At 51.0% G+C, this 23532-nt stretch overlaps 1 protein-coding gene across 8 annotated transcripts; it reads right to left on the reverse strand.

Moving 5' to 3' along the window:
- Nucleotides 1–3503: 3503 nt before the first annotated feature.
- PRODH2 (proline dehydrogenase 2) lies at nt 3504–18841 on the reverse strand. Of its 8 annotated transcripts, none has more exons than XM_074023230.1 (11): nt 17621–17872; nt 17349–17545; nt 17123–17261; nt 16951–17037; nt 12146–12372; nt 10955–11035; nt 10719–10874; nt 10474–10640; nt 6760–6870; nt 5648–5733; nt 3504–3738 (listed from the first exon to the last, which is right to left on the reverse strand). In XM_074023230.1, the coding sequence occupies exons 5-11, from the start codon at nt 12161–12163 to the stop codon at nt 3554–3556; spliced, it is 804 nt and encodes a 267-aa protein (XP_073879331.1). In that variant the 5' UTR covers nt 12164–12372; nt 16951–17037; nt 17123–17261; nt 17349–17545; nt 17621–17872; the 3' UTR covers nt 3504–3553. The 8 variants fall into 7 exon arrangements, 6 of the variants coding, with proteins under 6 accessions (XP_073879331.1, XP_073879329.1, XP_005588959.3 ...); XM_074023228.1 differs by lacking the exons at nt 12146–12372; nt 17621–17872 and adding an exon at nt 18681–18841; XM_005588902.5 differs by lacking the exon at nt 12146–12372.
- Between the last annotated feature and the right edge of the window lie 4691 nt (nt 18842–23532).

The raw sequence follows: 23532 nt of genomic DNA on the forward strand, positions 1-23532 counted from the left end.
GTGTCCTACAGCTCCCTTGGTCCCCCACAGCCCCATCCTGGCTCCTACCTGGAATGGGATGGGGTCTGGGGACATCACAGGGGGCACACACCTGGGTGTGGTCTTGGCTCTGTGAGCCACTTCACGGCACACTTTCTCTGTGGGGACAGACCAGTTGGTCAGACCGGGGGCGGACCTGTCCACCCTGTCCAAGGGTCATGTTCACCCTTAAATTCCCATCAGGGACTGCAGAGCTCGGGACAGTCAGTGCTCGGTACCACTGCTGACTGGCCAACTGAAGCCACACCTTCCATACAGCTCCTTGATCCTGCCCCCACAGATGTACCAGCAACCAGGCCCTCACCTCTCAGCAGGAGCCTGGCCGGGCCCCATCCTGGGCTCCCCCGCCACAGCCACGTGGTGCAGACGGCCCACCTGGGTGTCTAGATCCCTCTTGGAACCCAGCTCCACTGGGAAGCGAAAGGGCAGTGAGGGCGTCTGTGGGGTCCGGTTCCGGGGCAGGGATCCGCTAGGGGGTCTCATGAGGGAAGGGGGATGTGAAGGACCGGAACTTTGGGGACAAGAAAACAATAAAGACAGAGTTGGCTGGGGGTTTTGGGGGCGCAGTCTAGAAGGGAAGGGGATTCAGGAGGGGTCTGATGGGAAGGGAGGCGGCTGAATGAGAAAAGGGGGTGGCTCTGGGAGGGCGACATACCAGAAGGTCTGGGGTCGCAGGGAGACTGAGAGCTGAGGGGGATCTAAGGCAATTGGAGGGCTGGGAGGGGGCTTAGGGCTGGGGTCGGGCGTGCCAGGGTGGCAGAAGGGCTGCGAGGATAGAATCTGAGCCTGGGAAGGGAGTCGAAGGGCTTGGGAGGAGGCTCTGAAGGCTGCGGTGGGAGGAAGAGGCGTCTGTGGTTTAGGATTTGAGAGGTGGTGAGAGGGGTCGTGGGGAGGCTCTGGGGACAGCGTCTGTGGGGTCCGCGGGGTGGATGGGGTCTGAGGGCAGCCGGCGGGCTCTGAAGGAGGAGAGGGCACTGATGGCAGGATCTGCCGACGGTTCGAGGGTCCGAGAGTGGGACGCCTGGACTAAGGACTAGGGAAGTGTCTGTGTGTTGGGGGTGGGGTCTGCAGGCTGGGAAAGGGGGCTCTGAGGACAGTGTCTGGGGCTGGGGAAGGGGTCAGCGGAATGGGGACAGGGTTTGCTAAACGGGTGGGGGCGGGGTCTGAGGGCCGCGGAAGAGAATGACAGGGTGGGAGGGGCTTGAGGGCTCGCGGAAGGGTCTGAGGGTGATCTGTGACACCAGAAAGCTCTGGGAAAGTTCTGGGCCCAGACCCCAGTCCAGGTGGCTTTGCACTCACCGTTGGGCTAGACAGTGGTCGCCACGTGACTGCCACGTGATTCGGCCGGCCCTATGAGCGTGAATCCGAGGTGCTTGAGCCCCAGTGGCCTCCCGCAGCGCCTGCGCAGTAGCACCCCCTTCCCCAACACAGCCCAGCGACTCGGCCTGGGACCCGTCGCCCTGACCAGTCGGGGTTGTCACTGTCTGAGGATGGGGCTGTCTACCCACACCGGACTAAGCTCTGTAAGGCAGGACCTGGGGTCGTTCTTGTCACTGTTGTGTTCACAGCCTTGTTCACCCCAGAACCTAGCTCAAAGGAGGCCTCATTCCGTGCTTTTATTCTCACTCTGTCGCCCAGGCTGGGGTGCAGTGGCGCGATCTCGGCTCACTGCAACCTCCATCTCCCAGGTTCAAGCAATTCTACCTCAGCCTCCCGAGTAGCTGGGATTACAGGCTCACACCACCACGCCCAGCTAATTTTTGTATTTTTAGTAGACACGGGGTTTCACCATGTTGACCAGGCTGGCCTCCAACTCCTAACTTCTGCCCATCTTGGCCTCCCAAAGTGCTGGGATTACAGGCATGAACCACTGTACCTGGCGTTTTTCTCAGACAGGATCTCAATCTGTTGCCCGGGCTGGTGTGCAGTGGTGAGATCATAGCTCACTCCAGCCTCCACCTCCAGGGCTCAAGCCAACCTCCTGCCTCAGCCTCCCAAGTAGCTGGGACCACAGGCACAAGCCACCCACCACACCTAATTTTTTTTTTTTAAGGTGGAGTCTCGCTCTGTCGTCAGGCTGGAGTGCAGTGGCACTATCTTGGCTCACTGAAACCTCCGCCTCCCAGGTTGAAGCGATTCTCCTGCCTCAGCCTCCCAAGTAGCTGGGACTACAGGTGAGTGCCACCTCGCCAGGCTAATTTTTGTATTTTTAGTAGAGACAGGGTTTCACCACATTGGCCAGGATGGTTTCGATCTCTTGACCTCGTGATCCATCTACCTCAGCCTCCCAAAGTGCTGGGATTACAGGTGTGAGCCACTGCGCCTGGCTAGCTAATTTCTTTCTTTTCTTTCTTTCTTTTTTTTTTTTTTTGTTGAGAGATATGGGGTTTCACTATGTTGCCCAGACTGGTCTCAAACTCCTGACCTCAAGCAATCCACCTGCCTTGGTCTCCCAAAGTGCTGGGATTACAGGCATGAGCCACTGCGCTTAGTTTCATTCAATGCTTATTAACTGACAGAATGACTTGGCTCTTTCTTCTGTCCCTCCCTGGCCATTTGGCCTAGGCCAAGCCCCTTGACTTCAGTGCCTTGGTGTCTGCTCTCCATGTGTGCCCTTCCTTTAGGCATCCCCTGGGATGAAGAAAGTTCTGCATCAGTCGCTGGTCAGACCCAACCCAGGATGGGCTGCCTCAGAGGTGGGGGAGGCTTCCTTAGTCCTCCGTCAGTGCCCTTACTATTCTCAGTGGGTGTCTAACGATCTTTTTCTTTTCTTTTCTTTTGAGACCGAGTCTTGCTCTGTTGTCCAGGCTGGAGTGCAGTGGCATGATCTCAGCTCACTGCAAGCTCTGCCTCCTGGATTCATGCCATTCTCCTGCCTCAGCCTCCCAAGAAGCTGGGACGACAGGTGCCCACCACCATGCCCGGCCTTTTTTTTTTTTTTTTTGTATTTTTAGTAGAGACGGGGTTTCACTGTATTAGCCAGGATGGTCTCAATCTCCTGACCTCATGAGCCACCCGCCTCAGCCTCCCAAAATGCTGGGATTACAGGTGTGAGTCACCGCGCTCAATCTTTTTTTTTTTTTTTTTTGAAACACAGTCTCTTTCTGTCACCCAGACTGGAGAACAGTCTGGATACAGTCATAGATCACTGCAGCCTCAAACCCCTGGGCTCAAGTGATCCTCCTGCCTCAGTCTCCTGAGCTGGGACCACAGGCACGCACCACCATGCCTTACTGATTTAATTTTTTGTAGAGAAAGAATATTGCTATGTTGCCCAGGCTGGTCTTGAACTCCTAGACTGAAGGAAGCCTCCCACCTTGGCCTCCTAAAGCACTGGGATTATAGGCAAGAGCCACCACTCCCAGCCTAACGCTCTCTCTTGAATTGCAAAACCCCTAGCTTGGACTGGCTGAGGTCAAGATGAGCCCTTCAACAAGGAGGCGGTGTCAGTGCAGGACAGCAGCTTTGGCAGTGCCTAAGGACTTTTATTGACCACATGACCCCCTCAGGGGTGCTAGTGGGGTATCCTTCGGCGTCCTGGCAGCAGCCGCCGCCACAGTTCTTGGCTGAGCAGCTCCTGTTCCCTGCGGACACCCTGAAGCACGCTCCGGTTTTCCTGGGCCCTCCGGATCAGGTAGGGGATTACCTCCTCCAAGGAGCCATAGGGGATGGACTTATACACTACATAGCCGGCCTGCCCTGCAGGGAGAGTGGGTTTTGTTTTTTCATTTTTGGTGTTTTTCTGAGACAGAGTCTGTTTTTTCATTTTTGGTGTTTTTCTGAGACAGAGTCTCACTCTGTTGCCCAGACTGGAGTGCAGTGGCATAGTCTCCGCTCACTGCAACCTCCGCCTCCCAGGTTCAAGTGATTCTCCTCCTGCTTCAGCCTCCTGAGTGGCTGGGATTATAGGCGTGTGCCACTATACCTGGCTAATTTTTGTATTTTTAGTAGAGACGGGGGTCTTACCATGTTTGCCAGGCTGGTCTCGAACTCCTGACCTCAGGTGATCCACCTGCCTCGGCCTCCCAGAGTGCTGGGATTACAGGCGTGAGCCACTGCACCCGGCCTATTTATTTTGTTTTTGAGACAGAATCTGGCTCTGTCGCCCAGGCTGGAGTGTAGTGGCATGATCTCAGCTCACTACAACCTCTGCCTCCTGGGTTCAAGTGATTATCCTGCTTCAGCCTCCCCAGTAGCTGGGTTACAGGCATGCACCACCATGCCCAGCCAATTTTTGTAGTTTTAGTAGAGATGGAGTTTCACCATGCTGGCCAGGCTGGTCTCGAACTCCTGACCTCAAGTGATCCACCCACGATGGCCTCCCAAAGTACTGGGGTTGCAGGTGTGAGCCACTACACCCTGCCCCAGCTAATTGTTCTTATTGTTTGAAGAGGTGGAATCTCACTATATTGCCCTGGCTGGCCTCAAACTCCTGAGCTCAAGTGATCCTCATGCCTTGGCCTCCCAAAATGTGGGGATTACAGGCGTGATCCACTGCATCCAGCCTGCATTTTTAAAAATCTTAGTTATTAAAATGGTGCCAAGAGAGTAAGGAATTTACTAATCCAAGAATCAAGAGAAAGTGAGGCCAGGTATGGTGGCTCATGCCTGTAATCCCAGCACTTTGGGAGGCTGAGGTGGGCAGATCACCTGAGTTCAAGAGTTCGAGACCAGCCTGGCCAACACGGTGAAACCCGTCTCTACTAAAAATACAAAAATTAGCCAGGCATGGTGGCAGCTGCCTGTAGTCCCAACCACTTAGGAGGCTGAGGCAGGAGAAATTGCTTGAACCCAGGAGGCAAAGGTTGCAGTGAGCCAAGATGGCACCACTAGACTCCAGCCTGAGTAACGGAGCAGGACTCTGTCTCTAAATAAATAAATAGATAGATAGATAGATAGATAAATAAATAAGAAAATGAGAACCCAGAGAGAGAAGGGACACACAGTAAGCCACTTCTGCCCTGAAAGCAAAACCGAGCTGCTATTTGATGACTTCACAGAGTTTTGGGAGGACATTGAGTCAGACTTCAAGCCTGACTGAGGTGAGAGTTATAAGGGAGAACTTCCCCAAGTTAAACCAGAACCCAAAAAACTATACCCTCAGAGTAAGAGCTAATAAACAGTCAACACTGCAACCTTCCCCCAGTCCCAGGAAATGGTCTTGGTCATAAACAGATCAAGGAACAAAACAGAAAAATCCACCTCTGTGAAGTTGGGGCTATGGGTTAACCCCCTTATGTATTTGTAGTTCAAATTTGCACCAGTGGGGTGTCTCAAGAAACCTCAAGCTGTGAATTTAGGATAAAGTGATTTTGTTCTGCTTAGCACCTGGCAGAAGGAAACGTTAATTATCTGGTGTCAGGCTCTGAGGAGCAAAAAGAGTAAAGATAACAAAACACACAAGAAATAATACACCATGATCAAGAACCAGCAGAAATGACAGACGGCAGACACACAGACACAGCCTGGGAAGGCCCGCAGACACTGGAATGACAGATCTCTCTGGAAGGATCTGGAGGCTGGGCCTTGGTTGGGAATAGGAGAAGGGCTCTGGCTGGGAGGGAGTGAGGCCTGGGGCTTGGTGGGGATGGGGGAGACATTCACATACCCAGTGCCAGAGAAACGTGGTCACACATGCCCAGAAGTTGTCCAAAACAGACAGTCCCGTCCAGAGGAATGCCCAGCTCCCACATGCTGCAGGAAAGACCACATCATCACTCCAGACCGTGGCTGCATCTAGAGCTTAGAGTCAGTCACTAAGCACCCATATGGCAGCTCCAGTAATTCAAATATTGAAGTATTTCCAAGCTCAATGATACATAATAATAAGTCCTTTGCATTCCTTGAAGGTCCCCCAGGGACTCCCAGCCACTTCCCTGGAGCTCTCAGACCTCCTTATGCCCCAGCAAATAAGGGGCGACATCTTGTCCATCTGGAACCTATAAGGACCTACAGGTATAGCAGGGGTTAATGTGTTTATTTGTTTTAAGAGGTAGGGTCTTGCTTTGTTATCCAGGCTAGAGTGCAGTGGCTCAAGCACTGCTCACTGCAGCCTCAACCTCCTGGGCTCAAGTGATCCTTCCACCTCAGCCTCCCAAATAGCTGGGACTATAGGTGTGTACCACCACACCCAGCTTTTTTTTTTTTTTTTTTTTTTTTTTTTTTTTTTTAATTTGGTATAGAAATGGGATCTTTCTGTGTTTCCCAGGCTGGTCTCCAACAGTCCTCCACCTCAGCCTCCCAAAGTGCTGGGATTATAGGCATGTGCCAACCATGCCCGGCTATAAATTTTTGTTGTTGTTGTTGTTTGTTTGTTTTTGAGACAGTCTTGCTCTGTCACCCAGGCTGGAGTGCAGGTGCGCGATCTCGGCTCACTGCAAGGTCCGCCTCCCAGGTTCACGCCATTCTCCTGCCTCAGCCTCCCGAGTAGCTGGGACTACAGGCGCCCGCCACCACACCTGGCTCACTTTTTTGTATATTTTAGTAGAGACGGGGTTTCACCATGTTAGCCAGGATGGTCTCGATCTCCTGACCTCGTGATCCGCCCACCTCAGCCTCCCAAAGTGCTGGGATTACAGGTGTGAGCCACCGCGCCCGGCTTTAAATATTTTTAAAGTTCTCCCCAGAACACCGCTGTCCATCTCTGGCATTCGAGCAAGGGAGAGGAAGCGAAGGCCCTTTTGTGGGCACCTATTTCCCGCCCGTCCCTCCACCTCATACCGCTTGGTTGCCTGGCGAACAGATTCCTCATTGTGGGAAGCCACCATGAGGTGGCACATGGGGCCATGGCGGGCCACACGCGTCAGCATCAGTTCCAGGCAGCGGCTGTAACTGAAGGGAGATGCTCTGTTCAGCTCACCTGGTGAGCAAGGCTCAGGCCCCAGGGACTGGGGTGGGTGGGGTGCTCCTAAGTGAGGGATCTCTGGAGCCAGTACCCTGTTCCATCTGCACCAGTTGTAAGGGACATCCCTTCTCTGAGCCACTTTCATCTTTTGGGGTTTTTTGGGGGGGAGTTTGTTTGTTTTTGAGATGGAGTCTCACTCTCTTACCCAGGCTGGAATGCAGTGGTAATCTCGGCTCACCGCAACCTCCACCTCCCAGGTTCAAGTGATTCCCCTGCCTCAGCCTCCTGAGCAGCTGGGATTACAGGTATGCACCATCACACCCAGCTAATTTTTGTATTTTTAGTAGAGACGGGGTTTCACCATGTTGGTCAGGCTGGTCTTGAACTCCTGACCTCAGGTGATCTGCCCACCTCAGCCTCCCAAAGTGCTGGGATTACAGGCGTCAGCCACCGCGCCCAGCCCCATGTTAGTCTCTTGTCACTGTGAGTTTCCGAGCAGCACTGTTGTGAGGATGGTGTGAGATAAGAGGGGTATGAAGTCTTTGGGACAGTGGCGACGGTCTCACAGGAGAGGGTCGCATCATGTGCAGGAGATGACATTTCCCCAAGGTTATCACTGCTGCGTTGTCAACAGAACATCACTAGCAACAGCCCAGATGTCCATAAATGGGGAACTGGCTAAGGAAACTGTGAAAAGGAAGGAGGACACTGTCTGGGTACTGATATGGAAGAAGAAAAAGATTGGCAAATGCCTTGCAAGCATGCTGCAGGCCACGGGCCACCCTATGTACTTCACATCCTCTGTGGGTCTTCCCCATCGCCCCCCAGACCTGTTTTCCACCCTTCTCTGCCCCTCAGGAAGAGACACTTTTGCCCCACATCCCCCATGGAGTCATGTGCAGGAAGGAGTGTGAGTGTCTCACCTCGGCCCCTCCCTGCTCACCCTGACTGTGCTCTCTGTGTGACCACAGCTCCCTAAGGTGGCCCCTCTCCTTCAACTACAGCATAGGGGTCGAAATAGCTTCCTAGGCCAGGCGTGGTGGCTCACGCCTGTAATCCCAGCACTTTGGGAGGCCGAGACGGGCAGATCACGAGGTCAGGAGATCGAGACCATCCTGGCTAACACAGTGAAACCCCATCTCTACTAAAAATACAAAAAATTAGCCGGGCGTGGTGGTGGGCGCCTGTAGTCCCAGCTACACGGGAGGCTGAGGCAGGAGAATGGCGTGAACCCGGGAGGCAGAGCTTGCAGTGAGACGAGATCGCGCCACTACACTCCAGCCTGGGCGACAGAGCGAGACTCCGTCTCAAAAAAAAAAAAGAAAAAAAGAAATAGCTTCCTAATAACTTCCCTGACTTTGCCTACACTTCCTTTTCGTTTTGTTTTTTTTTTAGAGACTGGGTCTCACTCTGTTGCCCAGGCTGGAGTGCAGTGGCGCGATCTCACCTCACTGAATCCTCCAACTCCTGGGCTCAAGCAATCCTCCCACCTTGGCCTCCCAAACTGCTGGGATTACAGGTGTGAGGCCCTGCGCCTCGCCCCCGACACTTCTATAAACAGCCCCTTCACCAAATTTCCTTTAGTTAAAACCCTTTGTGCGGAATTCTGTTTCCTTTGGAAAAAGCTAATCACTCATCTAATTCTCAAATCAGCTCCGGAAGGCAATGTTCCTATTCCCTTTTTACAGAGTGGGGAGACAAACTGAGAAGGGTCCATCTCTCGTCCCCAGGTCACACAGCTAGAGGTGACCAGGCTGGGATTTGAACTCAGGCTGTCTGATGCTCCAGAGCCCAGGCTCCTTATCGGTAGGCTACTCTGCCTTTAAAATGCACAGTCGAGGCAGGACATGCTGGCTCACGCCTATAATCCCAGCACTTGGGGAGGCCAAGGCAGGAGGGCTGCTGGAGCCTAGGAGTTTGAGACTAGCCTGGGCAACATAGGGAGACCCCACGTCTACAAAAATTAAAACAAAAATTGTTGGACACGGTGGTGTGCGCTGGTGGTCTTAGCTACTTGGGAGACTGAGGTGGGAGGATGGCTTGGGCCTGGGGAGTCAAGGCTGCAGTGAGCCAAGATCGCACCACTGCACTCCAGCCTGGGAGACAGAGTGCGACCCTGTCTCAAAAATAAGTTAAAAAACAAATGAAAAAAGCCAAATATACAAGGTCACATATTGTGTGATTCCATTTATATGAAATGTCTAGAATAGGCAAATCCACAGAGACAAAAAGTAGGTTAGTGGTTTCCAGGGGCTGAGAGGAGGAGGGAACAGAAAGCGACTGACTTCTCACTGGTATGAGGTTACTTTTTGGGGTGATGAAAATATTCTGGAATCAAAGAGTGGTGACGGTTGCACAATTTTGGGAATATACTAAACTCCGCTGAATTGTACATGTTAAAATTGTGAATTCTATGATATTTGAATATATTTCAATTTTTAAAATAATAGTGCAAATTATTATTATTATTTTGAGACAGAGTCTCACTCTGTAACCCAGGCTGGAGTTCAGTGGCGCAATCTTGGCTCACTGCAACCTTTGCCTCCTGGGTTCAAATGATTCTCCTACCTCAGCCTCCCAAGTAGCTGGGATTACCAGTGCAAGCCACCACACCTGGCTAATTTTTGTATTTTTAGTAGAGACAGGGTTTCACCATGTTGGCCAGGCTGGTCTCAAAACTCCTGACCTCAAGTGATCTGCCTGCCTCAGCCTCCCAAAGTGCTGGGATTACAAGCGGAGCTACCATGCCTGGCCGTAATTTTTTATTTTTAATGTTTTTACAGATGGGATCTTGCTATGTTGCTCATATTGGGCTCAAGCAATCTTCCTACCTTAGCCTCCCAAGTAGTTGGGATGACAGGCACACACCACTGTGCCTGGCTTGGAACCAGTTAAGCCGATGGTACACAAACGTGCCCTGGAGCCCCTGCAGATCTCGGACATGAGCCTAGATTCCAAACATGGCTAGGCCACCTGCTCTGTAACCTGGGTGAGTCCCTGTGGCCCCCAGAGAAGGTACCAAGAAGTAAAGATATAAGGAGGTGAGGGATGGGGCCATGCTGCTGTCTGCAGTGGGAATGTCCCAGGCAGTGGGAACAGGAAGTGCCAAGCCCCTGGGTATCATGCAGGAGGCCACTGTGGCTGCAGTGGAGTGAGGGAGAGGAAGAGAAAGTTAGGGAAGTGACAGGGACCAGAGCATGTGGGGCTTAGAGGCCACTGCAGGCGTTTCTTTTTTGGTTTTTTGTTTGTTTGTGTGTGTGTTTGTTTTGAGACAGAGTCTCACGCTGTTGCCCAGGCTGAAGTGCGGTGGTGCAGTCATGGCTCACTGCAGCCTTGAACTCCTGGCCTCAAGTGATCCTCCCACCTCAGCCTCCTAAGTAGCTGAACTACAGGCACGTGCTACCACACCCGGCTATTGTTAAAATTTTTTAGAGATGAGGTCTCCCTATGTTGCCCAGGCTGGTCTCCAACTCCTGTTCTCAAGTGAATCTCTAGCCTCAGGCTCCCAAAGCACTGGGATTACAGGTATGAGCCACTGCACCTGACCATTAGGTGTTATTTCCTGCAGAAGCCAGCTGGCCCAGGCCTACCTCTGACTGGTGGCCTCATAGTCAGGCTGAGTGGGGTCCTTCATCCCATGAAGCTGGGCCACCGCTCTCTCCTTGTCCAGATAGGCACCTCGTACCAGCTTCACTCCGAAGGCCAGGCCGGCCCTGTGTGCAGCCTCTGCGTCCCTCCCCAGCCGCTCGAATGTGTCCTGTAGGGCACACGGGCACGCTCTGGTAGGTCAGGGTGTGCGGACCCCGGCCTGCACCTCCCAGAACACACTGCACACCTTTAGACAGGCCTGGTAGGTGTTCCACACCCAGGGCCCGCCTTCCCCTGGGCTGTTCCAGCGCACGGCCAGGGCAGCCACCAGCAGCGAGAGCGCAGGGTTCAGTGAGGTGTACTCCGCATCCACCAGGAGCCGTACGTGCTGGGCCCGGGCATACTGAGGGTGACAGAGACGGCGGTCAGGGTCCTGGGTGTCCAGCAGGGGCAGTGGAGCCAGACCCCAGCAGGAGGGGTTACCTGGGCCACCCGATGCAAGCGGCTGAGGGAGGCCTGGAGGTGCTGGTTCTGCTCATCGTTGAGGCAGGAGACCTGGAGGTTCTAGGGGGCAGCAGGGGAAGTGGAAAAAAGCTTAGAAGTTGCTAGAAATCTAAAAATGAGCAATATCAGTTAGGTACTTTTAATTGAGGGACTTATGAGCCTAGAATCAGGGTTTGAATCCAGGCTCCACCACCTATTGTGTGACTTGGGTAAGTTATATAACCTTTCTGGGCCTCAGTTTTTGTTTGTTTTTTGAGATGGAGTATTGCTCTGCTGCTCAGGTTGGAATGCAGTGGCATGATTTCAGCTCACTGCAACCTCCGCCTCCTGGATTCAAGTGATTCTCCTGCTTCAGCCTCCCAAGTAGCTGGGATTACAGGTGCTCGCCACCATGCCCGCCTAATATTTGTACTTTTAGTAGAGACGGGTTTTCACCATGTTGCCCAGGCTGGTCTCGATCTCCTTACCTCAAGTGATCCACCCACCTTGACCTCCGAAAGTGCTGGGATTACAGGCATGAGCCACCATGCTCAGCTCTCCCTGCTACTCTTTGAACATGACGGGCAACTTCCCACCTTCAGGCCTTTACCTGCTGCCATGTTTCCTTCAAGTATTTGCTCTAATGTCACTTTCTCAACATGGTTTCCCAGCTATACATTGGCAACTTCTTTTCCTGTTCCTCAGCCTTATTTTCCCCTACTTGTTACGTACTGATTTTTGTTTTGTTTTGTTGAGACAGAGTCTTACTGTATTGCCCAGGCTGGAACGCAGTGGTGCGATCATGGCTCACTGCAGCCTCTACCTCCCCAGCTCAAGCAATCCTCCTGCTTCAGCCTCCCAAGTACCTAGGACCACAGGCACCCACCACCACGCCTGGCTAATTTTTTACTATTTGTAGAGTCAAAGTCTTCCTATGTTGCCCAGGCTGGTCTCAGACTCCTGAGCTCAAGCGATCCTCCCACCTTAGCCTCCCAAAGTGCTGGGATTCTGACTTTGGTTTTAATTATTGTCTCTTGCCCCTGACTTGCAAGGAAGTGCCTCGAGGTCAGGGATTTCGCCTTCACGCCTCCTCGGCCCCTAGCACCGTGTCTGGAACAAGACAGATGTTCAGCAAACACTTCGGGAGTGGATAGGCTTGTAACATGGAAGTAACAATTATTCCTAACTCACAGTCTTACGTAGATTCATCTGGCTGAATGTGAGCTGCTGGTGACTCCAGGGAGTCTGGCTGGGCTCAAAGAAGTTGGGAAATGGAAGAAAGAGGAACAGGTGGGGCTGAAAGCTTTATTATATCCAATAAGGTCGATACGGATGACAGGCCTAGGCTTGCTCATGGAATCTGGAGGCAGGTTGGGCTGGAAGCTGCAGCCCTCCCATGGTGGGGAGAATGCTGCCACCTGGAGGAGGGAAAAGCTGGGGGCAGCAGTCTCGTTTCCTCTTCCCCCAACAGAGGATTGTCTCCCCCTTGACTTGGGGCATAGTCTCAGGCCCTCAGGGAGCTATTTCAGACACCCACCAAATATTTAACTCATTTAATCTTTACCACCCTCTGATGTAGCAACTGTTATTGTCCCCCATTTTCTAGATGGGGAAACTGGGGCACAGAGCAGGGAAGTCACTTGTCAAAAGTCACACAGCTAACTCAGGGCAAACGTGAGGTTTGAACCTCAGCCTTTCCAGAGCCTGGGTCTTTCTCTCTTTCCCTTCTCTCCCTCCCTCCCTTCCTTCCTGCCTCCCTCCCTTCTTTCCTTTCCTTTTTTTTTTTTTTCTTTTTTTTTTTTTTTTTGAGACAGGGTCTCACTCTGTCTCCCAGGCAAGAGTGCAGTAGTGTAAGTTCAAGTGATTCTCCTGCCTCAGCCTCCTGAGTAACTGGGACTATAGGCAAGTGCCACCACTTCTGGATAATTTTTGTATTTTTAGTAGAGATGGGGTTTTACCACGTTGTCCAGGCTGGTCTCAAACTCCTGACCTCAAATGATCCACCCCCACTTAGCCTCTCAAAGTGCTGGGATTACAGGCATGAGCTACGGCACCTGGCCCTCTTTCTTTCTTTTTCTTTTTTCTTTTTTTTTTTAGAGACGGGGTCTCTCATTCTGTCGCCCAGGCTGGAGTGAAGTGGCACAATTTTTAGCTCACTGCAGCCTCAAACTTGCCAGCTCAAGCAATCCTCCCACCTTAACCTGCCGAGTAGCAAGGATTACAGGTGCCTGCCACCACATCCAGCTAATTTTAAGAATGTTTTTGTAAAGACGAGGGCTTACGGTATTACTCAGGCTGGTATTGACCTCCTGAGCTCAAGTGATCCTCCTGCCTTAGCCTCCACACCAGGTGTGCACCAGCACACAGGCTAAGTTTTCAATTTTTTGTAGAAATGGGGTCTCACTATGTTGCCCAGGCAGGTCTTGAACTCCTGGGCTCAAGTAAGCCTCCAATTTCAGCCTCCCAAAATGCAGATTACAGGCATGAGGCACTGCACCCAGCCTGTTTTAATCCTTAAAACCACCAAGAAGTTGCTGTCACTCTCCCCACAGGAATAAACTAAAGCTCATGAAGAGATGAACTCCTTACTCTCCAAAGCTGAGTTTCTGAACCATGAAATCTTGTTTCTATGTGTTCTCTGACACACTTTATAAATTACAAATAAGGCCAGGTACAGTGGCTTACGCCTGTAATCCCAACACTTTGGGATGCCAAGGCAGGTGGATCACGAGGTCAGGAGTTCAAGACCAGCCTGGCCAACATAGTGAAACCCCATTTCTACTAAAAATACAAAACTTAGCTGGGCGTGGTGGCACGCACCTATAGCTCCAGCTACTCGGGACGCTGGAGCAGGAGAATAGCTTGAACCTGGGAGGCGGAGGTTGCAGTGAGCCGAGATCGTACCACTGCACTCCAGCCTAGGCAACAGAGCCAGATGCCATCCTCTGCCCCTGACAAAAAAAAAAAAAAAAAAAAAAAAAAAAGCCGGGCGCGGTGGCTCAAGCCTGTAATCCCAGCACTTTGGGAGGCCGAGACAGGCGGATCACGAGGTCAGGAGGTCGAGACCATCCTGGCTAACCAGGTGAAACCCCGTCTCTACTAAAAAATACAAAAAACTAGCTGGGCGAGGTGGCGGGCGCCTGTAGTCCCAGCTGCTGGGGAGGCTGAGGCAGCAGAATGGCGTGAACCCAGGAGGCGGAGCTTGCAGTGAACTGAGATCGCGCCACTGCACTCCAGCCTGGGTGACAGAGCAAGACTCTGTCTTAAAATAATAATAATAATAATAAATAGATAAATAAAAATTACAAATAAAAAATTAGAAGTAGAAACATCAGCATGTCCACTGTAGCATTGTTTGGGAGGGTGGAGACACAGAGGCCACCCAGGGGTTCACCCCAGGAGAGGTAAACCATGCAGCAGCCAGTGGCAAGAGGATTCTTGAGGCACCAGCCCGTGCAATACAGTGCGACTCTTTCTCTACAAAAAATTTTAAAAATTAGCTGGACATGCTGGCTCATTCCTGTAATACCAGCTACTTGGGAGGCTTAGGTGGGAGGATTGCTAGAGCTCAGGAGTTCGAGGCTACAGTGATCTGTGATCATGCCACTGCACTCCAGCCTGGGTGACAGAGAGAGACCCTGTATAAAAACAAAACCAAAACCAAAACAAAACTTTGTGTGGATCTTAACATCAGTGGAAAAAATAAGAAGTAGAGTGAGATAGCTGATAAGATGCTTTTGTGTAAATTTAAAACATTCTCTCAATTGATGGAGATGGGCAGGAGGGAACTACGCAGTGATGGAAATGTTCTAAATCTTTTTCTTTTTCTTTTCTTTTTTTTTTTGAGACAGAATTTTGATCTTTTTTGCCCAGGTTAGAGTGCAAGGGCATGATCTTGGCTCATTGCAACCTCCGCCTCCCGGGTTCCAGTGATTCTTTTGCCTCAGCCTCCCCAGTAGCTGGGATTACAGGCGCACGCTACCACACCCGGCTAATTTTGTATGTCTAGTAGAGACAGGGTTTCACGATGTTGGCCAGGCTGTTCTTGAACTCCTGACCTCCAGTAATCCATCCACCTCAGCCTCCCAAAGTGTTGCGATTACAGGCGTGAGCCAACGCTCCCGGCCATGTTCTAAATCTTGATAGGGATTTGGATTGCTCAAGTGTGTGTTTTGGTCAAGGTTCATTAAGGGGCACATTTACAATGTGTGTAGTTCATTGTTTTACCTTGAAAGAAAAAAGTACTGGGAATAATTATTGGGTTCTAATTAGTGAGCCCATTATTCACATCATGAGGCATTCAGGGGGAAAACATACTGATGTCTGCAATTTACTTTGAAATGCACCAAAAAATAAGATGGATTGATGGATGGATAGAGGAATAGAGGGATAGATATGATTTAAAACGAGTATAGTTAAAGGTGGCAGGTACATGGATGTGCATGTACAATTCTTTTTACTTTTCTGTATATTTGAAAATTTGTGGCCGGGCGCGGTGGCTCAAGCCTGTAATCCCAGCACTTTGGGAGGCCGAGGCGGGCGGATCACGAGGTCAGGAGATCGAGACCATCCTGGCTGACACGGTGAAACCCCGTCTCTACTAAAAAATACAAAAAACTAGCCGGGCGAGGTGGCGGGCGCCTGTAGTCCCAGCTACTGGGGAGGCTGAGGCAGGAGAATTGCGTGAGCCCGGGAGGCGGAGCCTGCAGTGAGCTGAGATCCGGCCACTGCACTCCAGCCTGGGCGGCAGAGCGAGACTCCGTCTCAAAAAAAAAAAAAAAAAAAAAAAAAAAATTTGTATAATAGAATATTGGGGAAAATATGCCCCCCACAAATGGTATACACCTGGCAAAACAAAATCATAGAAACAAAAAGATATGCCGGGCGCGGTGGCTCAAGCCTGTAATCCCAGCACTTTGGGAGGCCGAGGCGGGTGGATCACGAGGTCAGGAGATCGAGACTATCCTGGCTAACATGGTGAAACCCTGTCTCTACTAAAAAAAAAAATACAAAAAACTAGCTGGGCGTGGTGGCGGGCGCCTGTAGTCCCAGCTACTTGGGAGGCTGAGGCGGGAGAATGGCATGAACCCGGGAGGCGGAGCTTGCAGTGAGCGGAGATGGCGCCACTGCACTCCAGCCTGGGAGACACAGCGAGACTCCATCTCAAAAAAAAAAAAAAAAAAAAAAGATATGCATTATACAAGATAGGAGGCTGGGTGTGATGATTCACACCTATAATTCCAGAACTTCGGGAGGCTGAGGCTGAGGGACTGCTTGAGGCCATGAGTTAGAGACCAGCCTGTGCAACATAGTAAGACAGAGAGAGAGAGAGAGAGAGAGAGGAGGGAGGAGAGAGGGAAGGAAGGAAGGAAGGAAGGAAGGAAGGAAGGAAGGAAGGGAGGGAGGGAGGGAGGGAGGGAGGGAGGGAGGGAGGGAAGGAAGGAGGGAAGGAAGGAAGGAGGGAGGGAGAGAAGGGAGAGAGAAGGAAAAAGAAAAGGAAGGAAGGAAGGAAAGAGAGAGAGAGAAAGGAAGGAAGAAGAGAGAGAGAAAGAGAGAGAGAAAGAAAAAGGAAAGAGTGAGAGAGAAAGAAAGCAAAAAAGATGGAGTAGGGTTGAAATAGAATATAGAGATAAAAAGGAAATAATGATTGAATGAACAAACTAAGATCCCATTGGCCTAATCAGAACTTACACCCAGCCAGCTCACACCCGTGCGGCTGTGTTGACTGAGGACACATTGATGTACCTCCTTCTAGTTGATAAACAGCTTCTATCCCAGTCCCTCCTCTGAGAGCCTCCAGCCTCCAGGCTCCTCCCTGAGAACCCAGATGACCCTGATTCCATCCATTTCAACCATGCCTGGGAGCTACAGCCGCATTTCTGCTGGCTGTTCCAAGGCTGGAGGTGGCCGTGAGCATTTTGAACATCTGGCGTGCCATGTGGCCGCATCTGAGTCCAAGGCACTCTGTCCCCGACAGTCCCGCTTGAGATCCTTACCTGCCCAGAGTCCATGGCTTCAGCCAGCCTCTCGGGGCTCAGCTCCAAGGGAGCTCCTGGCCTTCTGATCCATGAGGCTAGCTCCTTCTGAAATGGGGTGGTAGGTGGGGTGGTGAGGGAAGCCCGGTGGGCAGCCACGCCCTCCTGGCACCCCCATCTTTGCACTCCTTACACAGAGCCGAGCGCTGGTCAACGCCGTCACCTTCAGCTGCATGAGGCTGGCCTCAGCCAGGCTGGGGGGCTCCAGGAGGTCCCGCGACAGGTCCACACACCGCAGCATAGCACCGAGGTTCCCCTCATACCAGGCCTCACTGCCCAGCCAGCAGGCGTCAGGTCCCGACCTGCGAAGTCCCTTCCTGCGTCCTCCCAGCCTCCCTGGGCCCTGGCTCCCTACTCACCCGCTCTTGGCAGCAGAGTCCGGCTCCTCCTCAGTGGGCACTGCCAGCAGTGGTCGGAGGCTGAGGGTCCGCAGCTGCTGCACGCAGCCCCTCACCTCCTCTGCCGTCTCACCAGCCACAAACTGCCCATAGACAGATGCTCGGAGAAACGCGCCTGAGAGCCGGGAGCCCAGGAGTCGCTGAGACCAGGCCTGGAGCTGGGTGAAGGAGAGCGAGGGCTCAGCACCAGGCTATGGGGAGCCTCCAGGCTGGTCCTTGGGATCGCTGCTCACCGCCAGCCCGTGAGTGACGAGTGGGGGCCAGGCACACAGCCGGAGAACCAGCAAGGCCCGTGTCAGCTCTCCTGTGCCCTTGAGGTGGAAGGCGCCACCATCAAAGCTCAGGGGCTGCCAGCCCCTCGCCAGGGGACCAGCTTGGGAACAGAGCGGGTAACAGGTCCAGAGCATCCTGGGTCCCTGGCTGCCTCCACACCAGGGAAGGTGCTCTGGAGGCAGCAGGTTCACCAAGTGCCCCTTGCCCAGACTGGGGGCAGTGACTGATTAACTGGGCAAAGCCTCAGGATCACAGGCTCCTTGAGGGCAATTAATTATTAACAAATGGGGACAGAGTTCAGAGTAACGGTAACGGGAGGCGAACCCCCAATAACAGCCCCCAACAATCCTCAGCACAACAGCCTGCACTTACTAGGTAATCACCACGTGCTGGGGAAAACAGGGGCTCCGGGGCAAGGATCCCTGGGTTCAGGACATTGGGCTTTGTGATCCAGGACGAGCTACTTAACCGCTTTTGTGGCAATTGCTTCCTCCCCCTCCCAAGTAGCTGGGATTATAGGTGCGTGTGATCACACCGAGGGTAATTTTTAATTGTTTTTTTGGTAGAGACGGAGTCTCACTGTGTTATCCAGGCTGGTCTTGAACCCCTGGACTCAAGCAGTCCTCCCACCTTGGCCTCCCAAAGAGCTGGGATTTCAGGCATGAGCCACGGCACCCGGCTCTCACATTGTAAGTCTTTTTTTAAAGCTATAACCTATGTTCATACATTCCTGAATGTACATTTCACCAAAAAAGTTAAAAAAAATTAATCATAGTATCCGTTTCCCAGAGCTGTTGTGTGGATCCAGTTAATGGACACATACAACCTGGTACACAATCTGTGTTCAGTAAGCACTGGCTGTGGTCATTAAGTGCTGTGTGTATACAATCTCTTTGATGCTTGTCTTCATGATGAAGCATGTACCATTAATCACCCCTGGTTTGGGCATCCCCAAGGCCACATCAGGTTCAATCATTCTCTAGACAGACTCACAAAACTCAGAAAAGCCATGAGACTCACGGTTATGGTTTGTTACAGTGAAAGGATACAGATTAAAGTTAGCAAAGGGAAGAGGCGCAAGGAGACGCCAGGAGCAAGCTTCTAGTCATCCTCTCCCAGTGGAGTCAAGAATCAGCGCTCAATTTTCCCAGCATGCATGGATAATTGCAATCAGGGAAGCTGACCAGAGCCTTGATGACCAGGGTTTTTATTGGGGTCAGTCACATGGGCATGGCTGACTGCCTGCACGACCGATCTTGTCTCTAGCTCCTCTGGAGGTCAAGCTGATACTGCATGGCCCAAGGTCCCCAGATAAACAGAGATACTCTTTTAAAAACTTTTTTGAGACAGAGTCTCACTCTGTAACCCAGGCTGGAGTGCAGTGGCACGATTTTTGGCTCACTGCAACCTCCGCCTCCCAGGTTCCAGCAATTCTCCTACCTCAACCTCCCAAATAAAAATACTTTTATCAAGCAGGATAGTACAAAGGCTTAGAGGTTACCTCCCAGGAGCTGAGTGAGGTTAAACCTTTACTACACAACCCCCAATTCACAGATGTTAAAAGTGGAGGCTCAGCCGGGCAAGGTGGCTCACGCGTGTAATCCCAGCACCTTGGGAGGCCGAGGCAGGTGGATCACCTAAGGTCAGGAGTTCAAGACCAGCCCAGCCAACCTGCTGAAACCCTGTCTCTACTAAAAATACAAAACTTAGCTGGGTGTGGTGGCATGTGCCTATAATCCCAGCTACTCAGGAGGCTGAGGCAGGATAATCACTTGAACCCAAGAGGTGGAGATTGCAGTTAGCCGAGATCACGCCACTGCACTCCAGCCTGGGCAACAAGAGCAAAACTCTGTCTCAAACAAACAAACAACAACAACAGAAAGTGGAGGCTCAGAGAGATGGAGACACCTGCCTAAAGTCACACAGCCAGTTGGTGGCCAAGTGCAGATTTAAAACCTCTTTCCCTGAGACGCCAGACTGTAAATTTTTTTTCTTTTTCTTTTTTTTTTTTTTTGAGAAGGAGTCTTGCTCTGTTGCCCAGGCTGGAGTACAATGGCATGATCTCGGCTCACTGCAACCTCCGCCTCCTGGATTCAAGTGATTCTCCTGCCTCAACCTCTTGAGTGCCTGAGATTACAGGCGCGCGCCATCACGCCCAGCTAACTTTTGTATTTTTAGTAGAGACAGAGTTTCACCATGTTGGCCAGGCCAGTCTCGAACTCCTGACCTCAAGTGATCCACCTGCCTCAGCCTCCAAAAGCGCTGGGATTACAGGCGTGAGCCACCATGCTGCCTGTAAGATTTTTACTGTCTTTTTCTGCTGTCTTTTCTTTAGTACATGATCCACAGAGCCGAGTGACAACAGCCAGGTTAGAATCCAGCAAAGCCTGAGCTTAAAAAGTCTTTTCAAAAATTTTTTTTTTTTTTCTGTAGAGACAGGGTCTTGCTGTATTGCCCAGGCTAGGCTCAAACTCCTGGCTTCAAGGAATCCTCTCACTTTTGCCTCCCAAAGTGCTGGGATTACAGATGTGAGCCACCACGCCAGCCCTTTGAGCTTTTTCTTAAAAAAAAAAAAACTCACGGCCGGGCGCGGTGGCTCAAGCCTGTAATCCCAGCACTTTGGGAGGCCGAGACGGGCGGATCACGAGGTCAGGAGATCGAGACCATCCTGGTTAACACGGTGAAACCCCGTCTCTACTAAAAAATACAAAAAACTAGCCGGCCGAGGTGGCGGACGCCTGTAGTCCCAGCTACTCGGGAGGCGGAGGCAGGAGAATGGCCTGAACCCGGGAGGCGGAGCTTGCAGTGAGCTGAGATCCGGCCACTGCACTCCAGCCTGGGTGACAGCGCGAGACTCCGTCTCAAAAAAAAAACAAAAAAAAAAAAAACAAAAAAAAAAAACAAAAAACTCACATGCATTGTTCATATTTTTAAAAACTAAAACAATACAAAAGGAAACAGAGTGAAAAGTTAGTCTTCCTCTCACTCCTGAATTTCTGTGCACCAGTTTCTTCACTCTAAGGCGACAGGATATCCTTGCACAGATAGTTCACGCATAGAAAGTTGCATGAACTTTCTAAAGTTTCTATAGCACCTGTATTTCTCCAGCACCTATATATCATCTTTATTCATTACATACATGAAAAAAACACTACTTGTGTTTTTGCACACTGCTTTTGAAATTTTTATTTTATTTTTTATTTATTCATTTTTGAGATAGGGTCTCACTCTGTTGCCCAGGCTGGAGTGCAGTGGCACAGTTTTGGCTCACTGCAGCCTCAACCTCCCAGGCTCAGGTGATCCTCCCACCTCTGCCTCCTGAGTAGCTGGGACTATAGGCACATGCCACTATGCCCAGCTAAATTAAAAAAAAAAATTTTTTTTTTCCTTTGAGATGGGGGGTCTCACTCTGTAACCCAGGCTGGAGTGCTCCAGCATGATCATGGCTCACTACAGCCTCAAACTCCTAGGCTCAAACAATCCTCCTACCTTGGCCTCCCAAACGCTGAGCTTATAGGCATGAGCCTCTGTACTCGGCCTGCCTTTTTTTTTTTTTTTTTTGCTCCGTCTTGCTCTGTCGCCCAGGCTGTAGATCTCGGCTCACTGCATCCTCCGCCTCCCAGGTTCAAGAGATTCTCCTGCCTCAGCCTCCCAAGTAGCTAGGATTACGGTTGCGTGCCACAAAGCCCGGCTAATTTTTGTATTTTTAGTAGAGGTGGGGTGTCACCATATTAACCAGGCTGGTCTTGAATTCCTGACCTCAGGTGATCTGCTCACCAAGGCCTCCCAATGTGCTGGGATTACAGGCATTAGCCACCTCGCCCGGCCTTTTTTTTTTTTTTTTTAAACAATTATTTTGAAGGATCATTGACATCTCAGCACATATAGCTCTGATGTAAATTTGAAAGGTTTTATGTTATTTCTTCCTTTTGTCTTTGATAATTTACCAGTGAAGCCATCTGGACCTGGAATTTTCTTTGTGGGAAGGTTTTTAAATAATGAGTTTGATTGATTTCTTTAATAAATATAGAGCTCTTTGAATTTTCTTTTTTTTTTTTTTTTTTTTTTTGAGACGGAGTCTCGCTCTGTCGCTCAGGCTGGAGTGCAGTGGCCGGATCTCAGCTCACTGCAAGCTCCGCCTCCTGGGTTCACGCCATTCTCCTGCCTCAGCCTCCCGAGTAGCTGGGACTACAGGCGCCCGTCACCTTGCCCGGCTAATTTTTTGTATTTTAGAGCTCTTTGAATTTTCTGTTTCATCCGTGTTAACATTCGTATGTTGTGTTTTTCAAGGAAATGTCATTTGTCAAATCTGTTGATGTTAAGTTGTTCATAATATCCTCTGTATTCTCTTAATGATTCCAGAATTTGTAGTGATAACCTCTCATTCTTAATACTGGTAATCCCTGTTCTTTCTCTTTTTTACTCTAACGGGAATTTTATCAATCTTATTGATCTTTTAAAAAAACCAGTATTGCTTGTTTGGTTTTTGTCTTGTTTTTCTTTTTTTGAGACAGAGTCTTCCTCTGTCACCCAGGCTGGAGTGCAATGGCGCAATCTCCGCTCACTGCAACCTCTGCCTCCCAGGTTCAAGCGTTTCTCCTGCTTCAGCCTCCTGAGTAGCTAGGATTATAGGCGCCCGCCACCACGTCCAGCTAATTTTTGTATTTTTAGTAGAGGCGGGGTTTCACCATGTTGGCCAGGCTGGTCTCGAACTCCTGACCTCAGGTGATCCGCCTGCCTTGGCCTCCCAAAGTGCTGGGATTACAGGTGTGAGCCATAGCCCCTTCCTCAATACTGGCTTCTTTAAAGAGCCCAGGCCAGTCGTCTTGTAGAATGTCTCCTATATTAGATTTGTCTGATTATATCCTTATGATGTTATTTAATGTATTCCTTTATCTTGTATTTCCTGTAAACCAGAGTTTTGATCTAGAGCACAATGTATCAGACCACCTACTGGTGACCACTGTGTTGTCTCCAGAGTGCCCGGTCCCTAACCACCATGGTACTAGGCCTGCCAGGCTCATGAATGGCTTTGACAGGATGGCAGTAGACAGGGTGAGAAGCTGGGTTCTAAGCCCCCACACACTCACCATTGGGAGACCAAAACAGCTAGAGCTGAGGGAGATATGTATTGGGAGAGGAGAGAGGCCTGAGGCAAAACAGTCTTTTGGGATTAGCTTGTGAGGGACCTTGATTATTCTTTTTTTTTTTTTTTTTTTGAGACGAAGTCTCGCTCTGTCGCCCAGGCTGGAGTGCAGTGGCGCGATCTCAGCTCACTGCAAGCTCCGCCTCCCAGGTTCACGCCATTCTCCTGCCTCAGGAGTAGCTGGGACTACAGGCGCCTGCCACCACGCCCAGCTAATTTTTTGTATTTTTTAGTAAAGACGGGGTTTCACCGTGTTAGCCAGCATGGTCTCGATCTCCTGACCTCGTGATCCGCCCATCTTGGCCTCCCAAAGTGCTGGGATTACAGGCTTGAGCCACCGCGCCCGGCCTACCTTGATTATTCTTTAGGAAAGGCTGCTGTTGGCCCGGCCTGGTGGCTCACGCCTGTAATCCCAGCACATTGGGAGGCCAAGGCGGGTGGATCACCTGAGGTCGGGAGTTTGAGACCAACCTGGCCAACAGGGTGAAACCCCATCTCTACTAAAAATACAAAAATTAGCCGGGCATGGTGGCAGGCTCCTGTAATCCCAGCTACTCGGGAGGCTGAGGCAGGAGAATCGCTTGAACCTGGGAGGCGGAGGAACCTAGTGGGCCGAGATCGCACCACTGTACTCCAGCCTGGGCAACAGAGCTAGACTCCATCTCAAAAAACAAAAAACAAAAAACAACAACAGAAAAAGAAATGAACTAAGAGTGATGTGTCACT

The sequence above is a fragment of the Macaca fascicularis genome, chromosome 19, assembly GCF_037993035.2.
Source record: "Macaca fascicularis isolate 582-1 chromosome 19, T2T-MFA8v1.1".
Taxonomy (NCBI): domain Eukaryota; kingdom Metazoa; phylum Chordata; class Mammalia; order Primates; family Cercopithecidae; genus Macaca; species Macaca fascicularis.